Consider the following 11,875-nt stretch of genomic DNA (forward strand, 5'->3'; position numbering starts at 1 on the left):
GGGTTGGGACATCGGGATTTTTAAGAGCTCCTTGGTGATTCAGTTGCCAGGCATGTGAATGAGGCTTATGATCAGTCCTGAGACCCAGTCAAACCAGTAATCTCAGCTGTCTACAGGAATCACTCGAGAAGCTTTTCTAAAATGCTTATCACTCCACACCCCTACCCCCAGAGATTTTGATTTGTCTGGGGTGGCTCTAAACATGACTATTTTTATAAAGGCCCCCAGATTATTTATTTTGTGTAGCCAAGGTTAAGAATCATTGATATAGTCAACACAGATTTACCAAATAACTGATTAAGATTTTATTATTATTGATATTTGGAGTGAGCTTCATCTTTAAACTGCATCAACTGCATTAGAAAATGTGTTTTGTTGCAAACATTTTCCTCAAATTACCAAAAGTGGGTTTTTTTGAGATTGAAAATCTGGCTAAAATTGTAGTCAGGTGTACCTGGTTGCTCCTGCCAGTAGGAAAAAAAAGAAAGAAAAAACAATTGTAGTCAGTGGTTTTAGACGTGTGGAAGAAATCCACCCATCCTTTGCTCCATTAAATGTTCTCTTGACAGAGTCCGCAGTGAAGCTACATCATAGTGACACAGTAACAGGTATCTATAGGATGTAAATTCACTGCAGAGCTTATTGAGAATTATTTTTCTCTTTGTCAGATTGGGTTTTTTTAATTCTAATTTTTAAAAGCTAGGCCAACTTTCATGCCTTTAGGGCATTTGATAACTTATTTCACTTACCTTTTCCCATGTTGTAGGGGTAAAGGCCTTAGTCACAATGCCATTTTATCTGGTCCATCATCAACATCACCATTTCATGTACCCCTTTGCAGACATGATCTTATGTTGCCTTCATTGTACAGATGAGGAAGCCGAGACTCAGAGAGGCTGAGGTAATCACAGTCACACCACAAGTAAGCAAGAGGTGGCACTCCAGTCTGTTCTGCTCTGAAGCCGTGCTTACGGCCATCTTCAGAAACAGAGATCTGCAGATTAGGGACGTGATGTGGCCGACTTTGCTCCTGCCACAGTTACCCTCCAATGGGGCTTCCCTGGAGACCACAGAAGCTGATTTGAGAGCCCAGAACCACCAAGGAGTAAATCTTCAGAGATGAAGCTTAACCAAAACCAAAGTAGTAAAACAATGATGAAAACAGAGTCCAGCCAGGCTCTAAGAAGACTCCACTGAGTCTCTGAGATAATCAGGAAGGGCTTTGACCCAAGGTTAAAGGTATTCATGCATCCACTCCTTCCATTGTTCCTGAATTTGGCAGACTTTAGGGGAGCATTTTCCTAGATGCTAAGAATGGAAAGACGAATTAAATGGGGTCCCTGTTCACAATCTGGTGAGCAGATAGACTGAGAGCAATGATGATAATACCAGCTAACATTTATTAGGCTCTTTCTCTGCATGGGCCAGTGCTAAGCTTTTCAATTAATCCTCACAACAGCTCTCTGGGGTAGGTACTGTAACTATCCCCCATTCTACAGATAAGGAAACTGGAGACAGCAAGATTGCAAAGCTGCTAGTTAGAACCAGACAGTCTAATTCTAGAGCTTAGCCTTCACACTGTGCCCCCTCCCAATAATAATCAGCAGCAGGCCACTGCCCTAGCATTTGGCAATGGAGAAGCACTTTCTCTTTCACGGTCTTGAGATACTGGGTGTAGATAAGGCCAGCATTAACTTTTATGACCAATTAACAGATGAGGTCAGTGAGGCTGAGAGCATTAGGGTCTTCTCCAGGATCAATCATTACAAGCAGGAACTTGAACCCACCCAATCTGGCTGAAAAGTATGTGCTTTTTCCACCAGGCAGTGCTCCCTCCCAAATGCAGTAAGTGGAAGATGAAAGAGCAAAATGATATAAGAAGGGATATATAGTGAGTGCCCGTGTTTGATAAGAAAAGAAAGTATAGAATATTGGTTTGCAGAATATAGATCGCTTTAAAAGCTGGCCATGCCAAATTGGTGTAAGTCTAATCATATTTGAAATGCTCAGTGCACTTTGCATGTATTAACCACTTTAGTCTTCATGACCACCCATCAGAGGTGGACACTATCATGATTGCTCATTGGTGGAGGCAGAACCTTCCACATAGAGACCTGAAGTCACTCAGCCAGGGTCACGCAGCCAGCTGGTGGAGGGGCTGAGATTCAACCCAGGCCATCTGGCTCCACGCCCTGTTGGAGCTTGGCCATCACCCTATTGCCTTGTAAAGTACCACCTTCTAATGAGAATGAGCAGCTTTTTTGGGAGCTAGCTGTGGGCCATGCATAGTGCCGGTGCTTAATGTTCTTGGCTAGTTTACCTTCACAGAAGTCTAAAAGGAGGTGGTGTTATCCCTGCTTCACAAATGAAAATGTGTGTTTCAAACTCAGGTCTAGTAGCCCACGTCTTTAACCACTACTCAACACTGATTCCTTTCTTTTAAAGTGAAAAATATTGAAGAGAATGTTAAACGAGTAGAAATGTGCTAATTTCCCTGCTTGCACCCAGGTGGCACAGAAGGAGGTAGTGAACGATGCTGGCTAGGGCTCTCCGGGAGGCCCCACGGGGCTTCCTATCCCGGCACCTGGCACGGTGCCGGCCACATCGTAGGCCCTCAGCAAGCGTCCATGGAATGAGCAAGCTAAAATGGATAAAAGCAGGTGAAAAATTAAAATCTGAGAACCCCTGGGTGGCTTTGAAGGCTGGAGGACAGATACCCTGAGCCCCTATGTTTACGATGCAGGCATCATCACAGCGAACTGCTCAGATCTCCGCCCCAGATGGAAGGGCCAGACCACGGCCATGCAGGTGGGTGCTGACCTCTTGTCTGTAGGAGGGTGAGCTGTCAGGGATCTGTGAGGCCTGGGGCGGCAGGGCGGCAGGGGAAGGGGTTAGTCACAGCTGCAGACTACTTGAGTCCAACCTTCTGGGCACAGATAAGACATTGGAAGCCTGCCTGGTGGGGGTGACATTTCCAAGGTTGAAAGGTCATATTAGACAATCTGCCACCACCCACTGTAATTTAGTGTGTTCATTTGGGATTTTCTGCCCCAAAGGAGTTTACCTACCCTTGTGACTTGTGCTTATGACGTGGATTACGGTCAGGGCCACACGGGGATAAACTGGTGAGCGCTGCTGGGGTTCTTTTCAAAGCCTTAGCCCTTTTGAGTACAAAATATGCCATTATAAAACTTAAACAAAGAGACTAACACTTTATAAACGTGTTACTCAGAAGAGGAAACCTATTTTTAAGGGGACTTAAAGTCGATTCGGATTATCCTTTTCATTTGTAAGCCTGGGTTTACAACCCTGTTGTCATGTCCTGGTGTGTGATGGAACCTCGTTGGCTGTGATTTCAGAGCATGAGCTGCCTTGGTGGGGGGTCGGATGCATAGCCCTCTCGTGCAAATAGGAAGAGCGTGTGCTGCTCGGAGGGCAGCTTCCAGCAGGCCCCCATCTGCAGGTTCCCTGCCGCAGGGCCTCACAACTCTGGTTGGCGGAACACTACTTCCAGATCAGAAAGACTCAGGAATGCCAAGGTTAAACACACCGAAAATAATTTCTTTACTGCAGGACTTTTCAGAGCCTTTCCTATGTCCACATGCATTACATGGAACTCTTTTTTTAATGCCTATTAGTATTCCTCAGAACCAGTGCTCCCTAGAACACGATTAGGAAACATTCTTCTAAAAGTATTTGGAAATACTACCAGGCCCTAAAGGTGCCATGCAGCAGTCCCCAAAGGATCACTCACAGCAGGAATCTGCAGGGCTTATTACAAACACTAATTCCCAGGCCCCCTTCCCAGACTTCCTGAGTGGGAGTGGGGCCAAGGAATCTGGATGTTTAATGAGCACTCTGGGGATTTGCCCTGCAGCCAGTTCTGGGAACTGCACTAGAAGAGGAATCTAAGACGGAGTTACAGTGTCTCCTACATAATCATCGTATACGATGTTTATTGTATTCCTCTGGCCTCTCTGTCTGTCTATCCATGGTCACATTCAGACTCCTTCCCTCCTACCCCTATGAGCACTGTGCCCAGGGGTCATTCCCAGCCTCTGCCTCCTTTCTGCATCGTCTCTGGCCCAGCAGCCACTCCTAAAAGGATTCCAGACACTCCCTGAGCACCTGCCCAGGCCAGGCTCTGGGCTCGGGCTGAGAACAGGGACAGCCAGACCCACCCCTGCCCCCAGCTGGAGACAGGGTGTGAATTGAGGTGAGTCCAGGCATGGATAAGGCCACATGGAGTAGGAGACACCTGTGCCAAGACTTGTAGGATGAGCAGCTTATTGAGATGGGGAGTGTATCTAGGCACAGGGGCAGTGCAAGCGCGGGGCACTCAGTGCCACTGGGGGAGGCTGGAGCCTCCAGTGAGAGGCAGGGGCAGCCGGAGGAACCCAGGAGGGACGCCACACTGAGGCTCTCAGCCTCCCACCTTCACCTGTCTGCAGATGCTTCTGGAATCTCCATCTCTGCTCTTTGCCTGGCCTGCCCCTCCTTGCCCTTCCCTTCTTGGCTCTCCTGTTGAAAACCTCTCTGTCCTGGGAGGCCAGTTCAGAATCCACCTTCCCAGTGAAACCAGTCCCGGCTGCCGTCACTAATACGGGCTCTCTCTCTCTGCCACAGCCCGTTCCGTGTTCTTTTCAGATCCATGTTTCCAGGAGCTGCAAGCCTGCTCTGCTGGGCCCTGTACTGCTGAGGCTTGGCCCTTATCCTCTTTCTCTCTGTGCACACCCCAAGTCCCGCTCATCTTGTTCTGTTCTGAGGTAACTGTTGAAAAAGGGAAGTTTATATAGAATGAAAAGTAGGCTTGTCAATTGACCAAAATATATCAGGGACTTTAAAAATCTTTGTGATCTCTGCTTGATAAATTTCCCAGCAGGAATCTGGCTGAGGAAATAATTAGAAATTGGGGCAAATATGTGTGCAGGAAGATGTTTGTCACAGAGGTTTTTACAATGGCAGAAAATAAAAGCGACCTCAATGTTTCAGTATAAAGGAATGTGTAAATAAATTACATTATATGCATAGGATGAAGAACCTACATAAAAGGTTTCGGTGATATGGAGAAACACTTATAAAGTAAGTGGGAAAAAGTCAGGATACAATACTGTATGTATCATCTCAAGTATATTAAAATGTGAATATACTTTCACATCCGTTTGCATGTCTAAATATATAGAAAAGACTAAGGAAATACACCAAAATACTGAGGGTTTTTTTGTAGAAAGCAGAATTATTATTGTTGTTGTTATTATTTTCTAGTTTAAAACACAGACTGCCTCGTGGGTTGTATTTAACTCAGGCTAGTTTTGACCCCGAGGCTGCATTAGGCAAAACCCTGCAGTTAGCTCATAAACATCTTCTTTATTGATGTTCTTATTGTTACAATTAATATTGACAATTTAATTCTACAAATGTGGATTGTGTTGCATATAACTCACGCACAGAAAACAATAAAAAATAACAAACTAGAAAAAAAATTTTCTAGTGTGGCTGTCAATGTGGTAAAAAATTACATATTTCTATATGTTCCATAATGAGCACGGATTTCATGTTTGTAATCAGGGAAAACTAAAGCAATTTTTTTAGAAAAGGTGTTTATTTCAGCATAAGTTTTGCCTTTGGAAAGATGGCATGTATGTTACTAGTGACATATTTTCAAAGGACCATTTTGTGTCTGTGTATTTTATTGGTGCGCTGTTGCGCTCTGGGGTTGCAAATTACATGATGAGCTCAGCATTTTCTGGCTGCAGAGCCCTGCTTTACCCATCACTGCTGTGATTTGCAGTCCTCCTTGGACTCACCCAGAGTCTCAGGGATTGCTAAATTCTGGGCTGCCTGGGTGTGACACTTTGGGATGGATGATGCCTCCAGTCCTTAACAGCCCGACTCTGTCTTTTGTGAAGGTGGCCCCCACCTCTGACTGATGGGGCCGAGCACAGTTCAGCAATGTTTGGAGGATCCCCTTTCTGTACAGAGCGGCACTTTACCTGTTTCCATTTTACACGGAATATTCCAAGGTGGCCTTGTAGAGTTAGTCTGGGTTCTGTCAGATGCTTCATCTCTGGTGTCCTCTTTATACCCAGAAGTCCCATACTTCTGAGTGTGTCTGTGAGGTGCCACGACAGACATCATGGTGGCCGTGTTCACATCCTGCACCAGGCAGGAAATTTACATGGCATTGTCTGCATCACTCAATTCCCATAACGTCCAGAGTAGGTTTTATTATCCCCATTTTATAGCTAGGAAACAGGCCCATAGGCTAAGGAAATATCCCAAGGTCCCAGCAGATCTAAAATTCAAACCCAGGGCTGTCTAATCTCAAAATTGGTGCTCTTTGATGTCATAGACTTAGGACAATCAAACATTCAAAGAAAAGGTCCTAATGGCACTTTACTCATAGTCTATATAAATTTCCTCTTCATCTGCTTTGCAAAGCCCTTGGCTTCTCAAAGACAAGACACACTGCCCTAACATGCCCATGGTCATCCTGTTTATGTGACTGTATTACTATTAGGACACATCATATCGGCAGCCTTTATTCTACACTCTGGAGTTACATACTTTGGACTTGGACAGAGTCACTTGGTCTGAAAATTTTGTAGCAGTGCTTTGACTGGATTTGGAAGGGATACATAAATGCCTTTGTGATCCCTGAAGACAAGACTGCCCAGAGTTGGAGTCTGAGGGATGTTCTGCCATGAGAAGTCCATCACATGGTATTGTTGTCATGGAGTAATAGGCACCACCAGTGCAACAGATGTGCCTTTGATTTGCGAGAGCATGGGAAGTATGGGTACTTGTCCCCTCTAGGCAAGGCTCAGAGCGAATAGTATTCCTCACTGTCATTGTTCATGAATCAAACAGTACTCAATATAGAAGCCAATATGTAAAAATTGTCTCACACACACACACACACACACAAAAATCTACTAGGAGAATTTTCTGTTCTCTGATCTGTGGGAACAGAGGGTATATACCACAGGCCCCAACAGACCCTGGAATTAAATGCAAATTGTTGAATTCCCTGTAGGATGACCATGTAGAAACCATCCAATTGTTTGGGAAACCAAGGACTGGTCTCTTGATATACTATAGTGGTTGGATAATTAAGAAATTAGAGTAAAATCTCACAGATACAGAATTGTTCAAATCTACATATATCCTGTGAGCAATGGGAATATCCCAAATTAGTGAAAAATGTGAGTTACTTAATAAAATTTTTTTTTGAGGCAGTCTCATTCTGTTGCCTGGGCTAATGTGTAGCACATCATCATAGTTCACTGCAACCTCAGACTTCTGGGCCCAAGAGATTCACCTGCCTTAGCCTCCTGAGTAGCTGAGACTACAGGCATGTACCACCACGCCCAGTTAATTTTTCTTTTTGTAGAAATAGGGTTTTGCTACATTGCTCAGGGTAGTCTTGAACTCCTGACCTCAAGCAATCCTCCAGCCTCAATCTCCCAAAGCACAAGGATTACAGGAGTGAGCCACCGCTCCCAGCTGACTGAATAATCTTAAATGTAATTTTAGTGGTTTTAAAAGGCCAGACACTTAAGAGATATTTTATAAATGTTGAATGGATGTTTTGATGAATAGATTGGTAGATAAATGGGTAAATGGATAAGTGAATGAAGGAAGGAAGGACAGTTAACACATATCACACACTATCTCAAGAACTGTTCTAAGTACTTTGTATTTCTAAACTCATTCAATTCTAAAATAGCCCTAAAGGTAAGTGCTATTAATAATCCTCATTTTAAAGTTGAGATCACAAGAGCTTTTGAATGGCAGAACCAGAATTTGAATGTAAGGTGTGTAGCTCTACAGTCTTAGTAACCACTAATACATGCATGAATGAAGGAATGTTCGAATATCATTTGCTATACCAACATTATGCTGCTAGAGTGTTTGAAAACCGTGTTTCCATAATTGCGTTTGTTGCTTTAAACAAGTCCAGGGTCCATCATCTCATGGGCAGGGGAACTGAGGCCCAGAGGAAGAAAAGTCTTGGCTCCAGCCCCACAGCAGCATGTGCCCAGCTGAGGCCGGACTCACACCTCTCCATGACACCTCCAGTCTCTTATTTTCCATCCCTAGCCGCCCCTGTGCTCTCCTGTAAACCCATCGCTCTGGTCCAAGGAGTTCAGACTCCTTGGAAGGTTCCGCAGTAGGGGATCCTGCACTGCCCTTGACACCAAGCTTTTCCCACTGTGTGGAAGCCCTGAGTCCCTCCCTGCTGAGGCTTCATGGTGACTGAGAGACGCCCCTGCTCCAGCAGCCCAGCCTTTGCCATCTACGGAAGCTGGAATCAGCTTCTGGAAGGACCAGATAGCCTGAAGCTTGCTTCTACCGCGGACTTGGTCCTTCCTTTTGAGATTAGCCCACTCAAGAGGGACATGCTCCATGCCAGGAAAATCACAGTCTGGCCCCGAGCGCTCCAGGAGAGGCTTCTCGATTATGATGCAAGTGCAGATTCCCACCAGCAGGCGGCAGCAGAACCTCGCAATTACAAATGCCCCACCTGGAGGAGGATGGCTGCCTGGGTTTGAATCCGACTTCTCTGCCTAGCTGAGTGAGCTCAGGCAAGTCACTTGCCTGTGTGCCTCAGTTTCCCCCTCCACAAAGTGAGCACACAATACTTACCTCATAAAGTTGTTCTGAGGGTCATATGATATTATACACACATAAAGCGTTATTAATAATAGTGCCCATAATAATCACCCCATAAATGTTAGGTGTTACTTTACCATGACAATCAGCATTCTGTTAGAACAAATTCCAAAGGATTATCCACATTCATCAGTTGTTCTGGAGCTTTGTGGTTTAATTGGAAACTGAAATGAAAAGACCACCAGCTGGAGTCTTAGAGACCTTTCAGTTATCTGTAGAGTCTTTATAATTTGTTTCTATGACCAGACTTTTATATAAAAGTACCAGGTACTAGTATCTATAACACTAGGGCCAAAATGGATTTCAAACAGGGCTGAGACTTGTCCAAGGCCCACAGCTTGTTGGTGTTAGGGCTGTAAGAACCTTACCTTCCATCGGAAGATGTGGTTCTGGGTGTAGCAAAGCCATCTTGGGAGCCCTCTGCATGATTCAAATCAACCACAGACAGACTTCTGTTACAACACTGAAAAAAAGTCTCCTTTGTATTACTTGGCACTTTGCCAATATTAAACAAGTGGTGTATTGATTAAATCATTACTTTTAACAGTATCCTCTGAAATAGCTTCTGATCCATTTGCATGCTTTCTTCTTTTTAAGTCATGAACACGGAGACGGTGAGTTCTCGATACATTTCCACGAACAGAGTTTTGTGAGACGTTCCAGTGGGATATGATGTTATCTTTCCCGGCAGTGACCCCTCTGTAACTTTGCTGGGTCCACCCTTGTTTTTGCAGCTGTGCCTGAGCTGAAGCTCCTCTGCGGGGCAGACGTCTTGAAATCCTTCCGGACCCCCAACCTCTGGAAGGAGGCACACATCCAGGAAATAGTGGAGAAGTTTGGCATGGTGTGCGTGGGCCGAGCGGGTCACGACCCTAAGGGGTATGTCTTGGAGTCGCCCGTCCTGCAGAGGCACCAGCACAACGTTCACCTCGCCAAGGAGCCCGTGCAGAACGAGATCAGCGCCACGTACATCAGGCGAGCCTTGGGCCAAGGGCAGAGCGTCAAGTACCTGCTCCCCGACGCCGTCATCGCCTACATCAAGGAACACAAGCTCTACACCAATGACAGTTCCCGGGAAGGCAAAAGCACCCAGGGCAATGAAGGAAAAACAAGCTAGGGAGAGACTCAGCGGGCGGGCGGGCCGGCCACTCCTCCACCAGTCTCCTGCCAGGGAGAAGGCAGTTCAGGCTTTTGTGTTGCTTTGATTTTTGCTCTTCCATTTTTTCATTTGTTTTATTTCTACAGTGATTTTACTTCTGAGGAGTCTTCTGTCTCAGGAAGAGATAGCTTATCATGGGGACAGGGAGTGTGTGCCTCACAAAGACGGACATTTATCAAAGAAGTTGAAACGGTGTGGCAGGTCATTAAGATTAGGCAAAAGTCCCTCAGAACCGCTGAATGAGGAGGCCTTCTTATTTTGTGTAAATGGTAATTATGGTGTGCGCACTGAATGCAGTTCTGAGCATGGCAGGGGCCCCTGAAGGTCAGATCAGAATTGCCCACAATGCATTTTTTTTAACTACGACCAGATGCAGTGAGCTGGTCTTGATTGGAGAGATTTGACAGGATGCTAATTACTGAACAGTAGGCTTTGTCAACGCTCTTGTTTCCAACAGAATACTAACCGAGGAGTCAAAAATTTGGAAATAGCACATTGCTGATTTATATCGAGTTTTCCCTTACAAACCATTGTCTGACAGCGTACTGGCCTTTCATAAAATTTAAACTAAACTTTTTCTAAGTAGTGACCCTCAAGCAATATTTTTGATATAACAAGTATTTTTGACACTGCTATACCATAAATGTCAGGGTTCCTGATTTCCAAGTTTCTAAAAAGGAACTGAGGTCAAACAGATGGCTATTGTAAAGGATGTTTTTGAATGTTTTATGACTGCCTGCCCGTTTGAATATTGGCAAAGGGATAAATAATAAATTGACATCAAAAAGGACTAATGAAAAGTTTCTCTTTTTTCTTCTTTTGTTATATTATTAATGACTGATGTGCCCGCTGTTGCCCTTCTTTTTAGCTACTCCGTGAAATGTGCCACTGCTCCAACCAAACTGGTATGAATTTAGAAGTTTGTGTTCCCAGGTAGTAGAAGTGGAGAGAACAATTGCTTTTCAGTGCCATGCAAATGAGTTTTTAATTGAAAGCTCTGGGTCAATAGCTCTTTTCAGGTGGACCCTGAAAGCTGAGAACAGGAGCCTCACGTGTGTTCAGGATTTGTGATTCCACTCCCCGATTAGAAAAGGTTTTGATTGGCCTCGTTCTGTTTGAGTTTACTCTGTGCACTTGTTGGCCACATGACTGAACACATTCAGAACTTACTTCTCCATAGTTTCACTCTAGTTCATCCTTGCTACAGATTTAGTCATGCAGAAAAACAAAGGGCAGTTGGAAAGAATCTGATATCTGCCCCCAAATATCCCAGTGCTCACATGTGTGTCATGAAATAGACGAGTGGAGTAGAAAATCAGAGTTTCCTGGGTCTGGAGTGGTGGGACCCTCCTGTGTGGGGAGGTCCCCAGACTTCGTCCCTGCAATCACTAAAGCTGCCAGCCATTCCCTACTCTGATTGAGCTCTGCCCTCCAAGAGGCCCCTAAGGACCCTGATAATTCAGGAGAAGAGGAATCAGACAGCCTTGTCCAAAAGCTGCCACAGCAAGCTGTGAGCCTTCGACTAACTCCCTTCCCCACTGTGAGCCTTGTTTCCCTTACCTCTCAAACAGCGGATTTGATTAGACATCCTCCAAATTCTCTCTCTTTTTTTTTTAATTCAAAACATTATGGGGGAAAGGGGGAGGAGGCAATGGGCGAAAACCTACTTAATGGGTGCAGATTCTCTTTTAGCTCTGATTTTTTCTAAGACTCTTGAATGCCTCTCACTTCAGCCTATGTCGCCTTCTTTGGGTCCAGTACATTTCTAGCCAGGCTAGAAGCTCCTCAAGCTCAGGGCATCTTGGTTTTGTTTGCTGATGTATCCCAAGTGCCTAGAAATGCGTCACTCAAAGTGCAGTCCCAGGCCAGCAGTGTTGGCATGTGCTGGGAGCTAGGAAGAAAGGCCGGCTCCCAGGCCCCACTACAGACCTACTGGCTCAGAATCAGCATCTTACTACGCTTCACTGGCCTAGATCACTGCCATGACAAGCACTAGCATTATTTTTAATAAACGGAATGTATGATTGGAATTACATGATA

General features: G+C 45.0%; 1 protein-coding gene across 6 annotated transcripts in view; it reads left to right on the forward strand.

Annotated features, from left to right (window-relative positions):
• Positions 1–10,635, forward strand: part of NMNAT3 (nicotinamide nucleotide adenylyltransferase 3) — a 94,983-nt gene extending 84,348 nt beyond the window's left edge. For 3 of the 6 annotated variants that reach the window (XM_076005101.1, XM_012762290.3, XM_076005079.1), the window contains 2 exons: positions 2,744–2,808; positions 9,411–10,635. In XM_076005101.1, coding sequence (XP_075861216.1) covers positions 2,744–2,808; positions 9,411–9,793 — 448 coding nt within the window. In that variant the 3' untranslated portion in view covers positions 9,794–10,635. Of the gene's footprint in view, positions 1–2,743; positions 2,809–9,273; positions 9,291–9,410 lie in introns of all 6 variants that reach the window. The other 3 variants (XM_076005103.1, XM_012762289.3, XM_076005082.1) reach the window with 2 other exon arrangements.
• Positions 10,636–11,875: the final 1,240 nt, after the last annotated feature.

Source organism: Microcebus murinus, chromosome 1 (assembly GCF_040939455.1).
Source record: "Microcebus murinus isolate Inina chromosome 1, M.murinus_Inina_mat1.0, whole genome shotgun sequence".
Lineage (NCBI taxonomy): Eukaryota > Metazoa > Chordata > Mammalia > Primates > Cheirogaleidae > Microcebus > Microcebus murinus.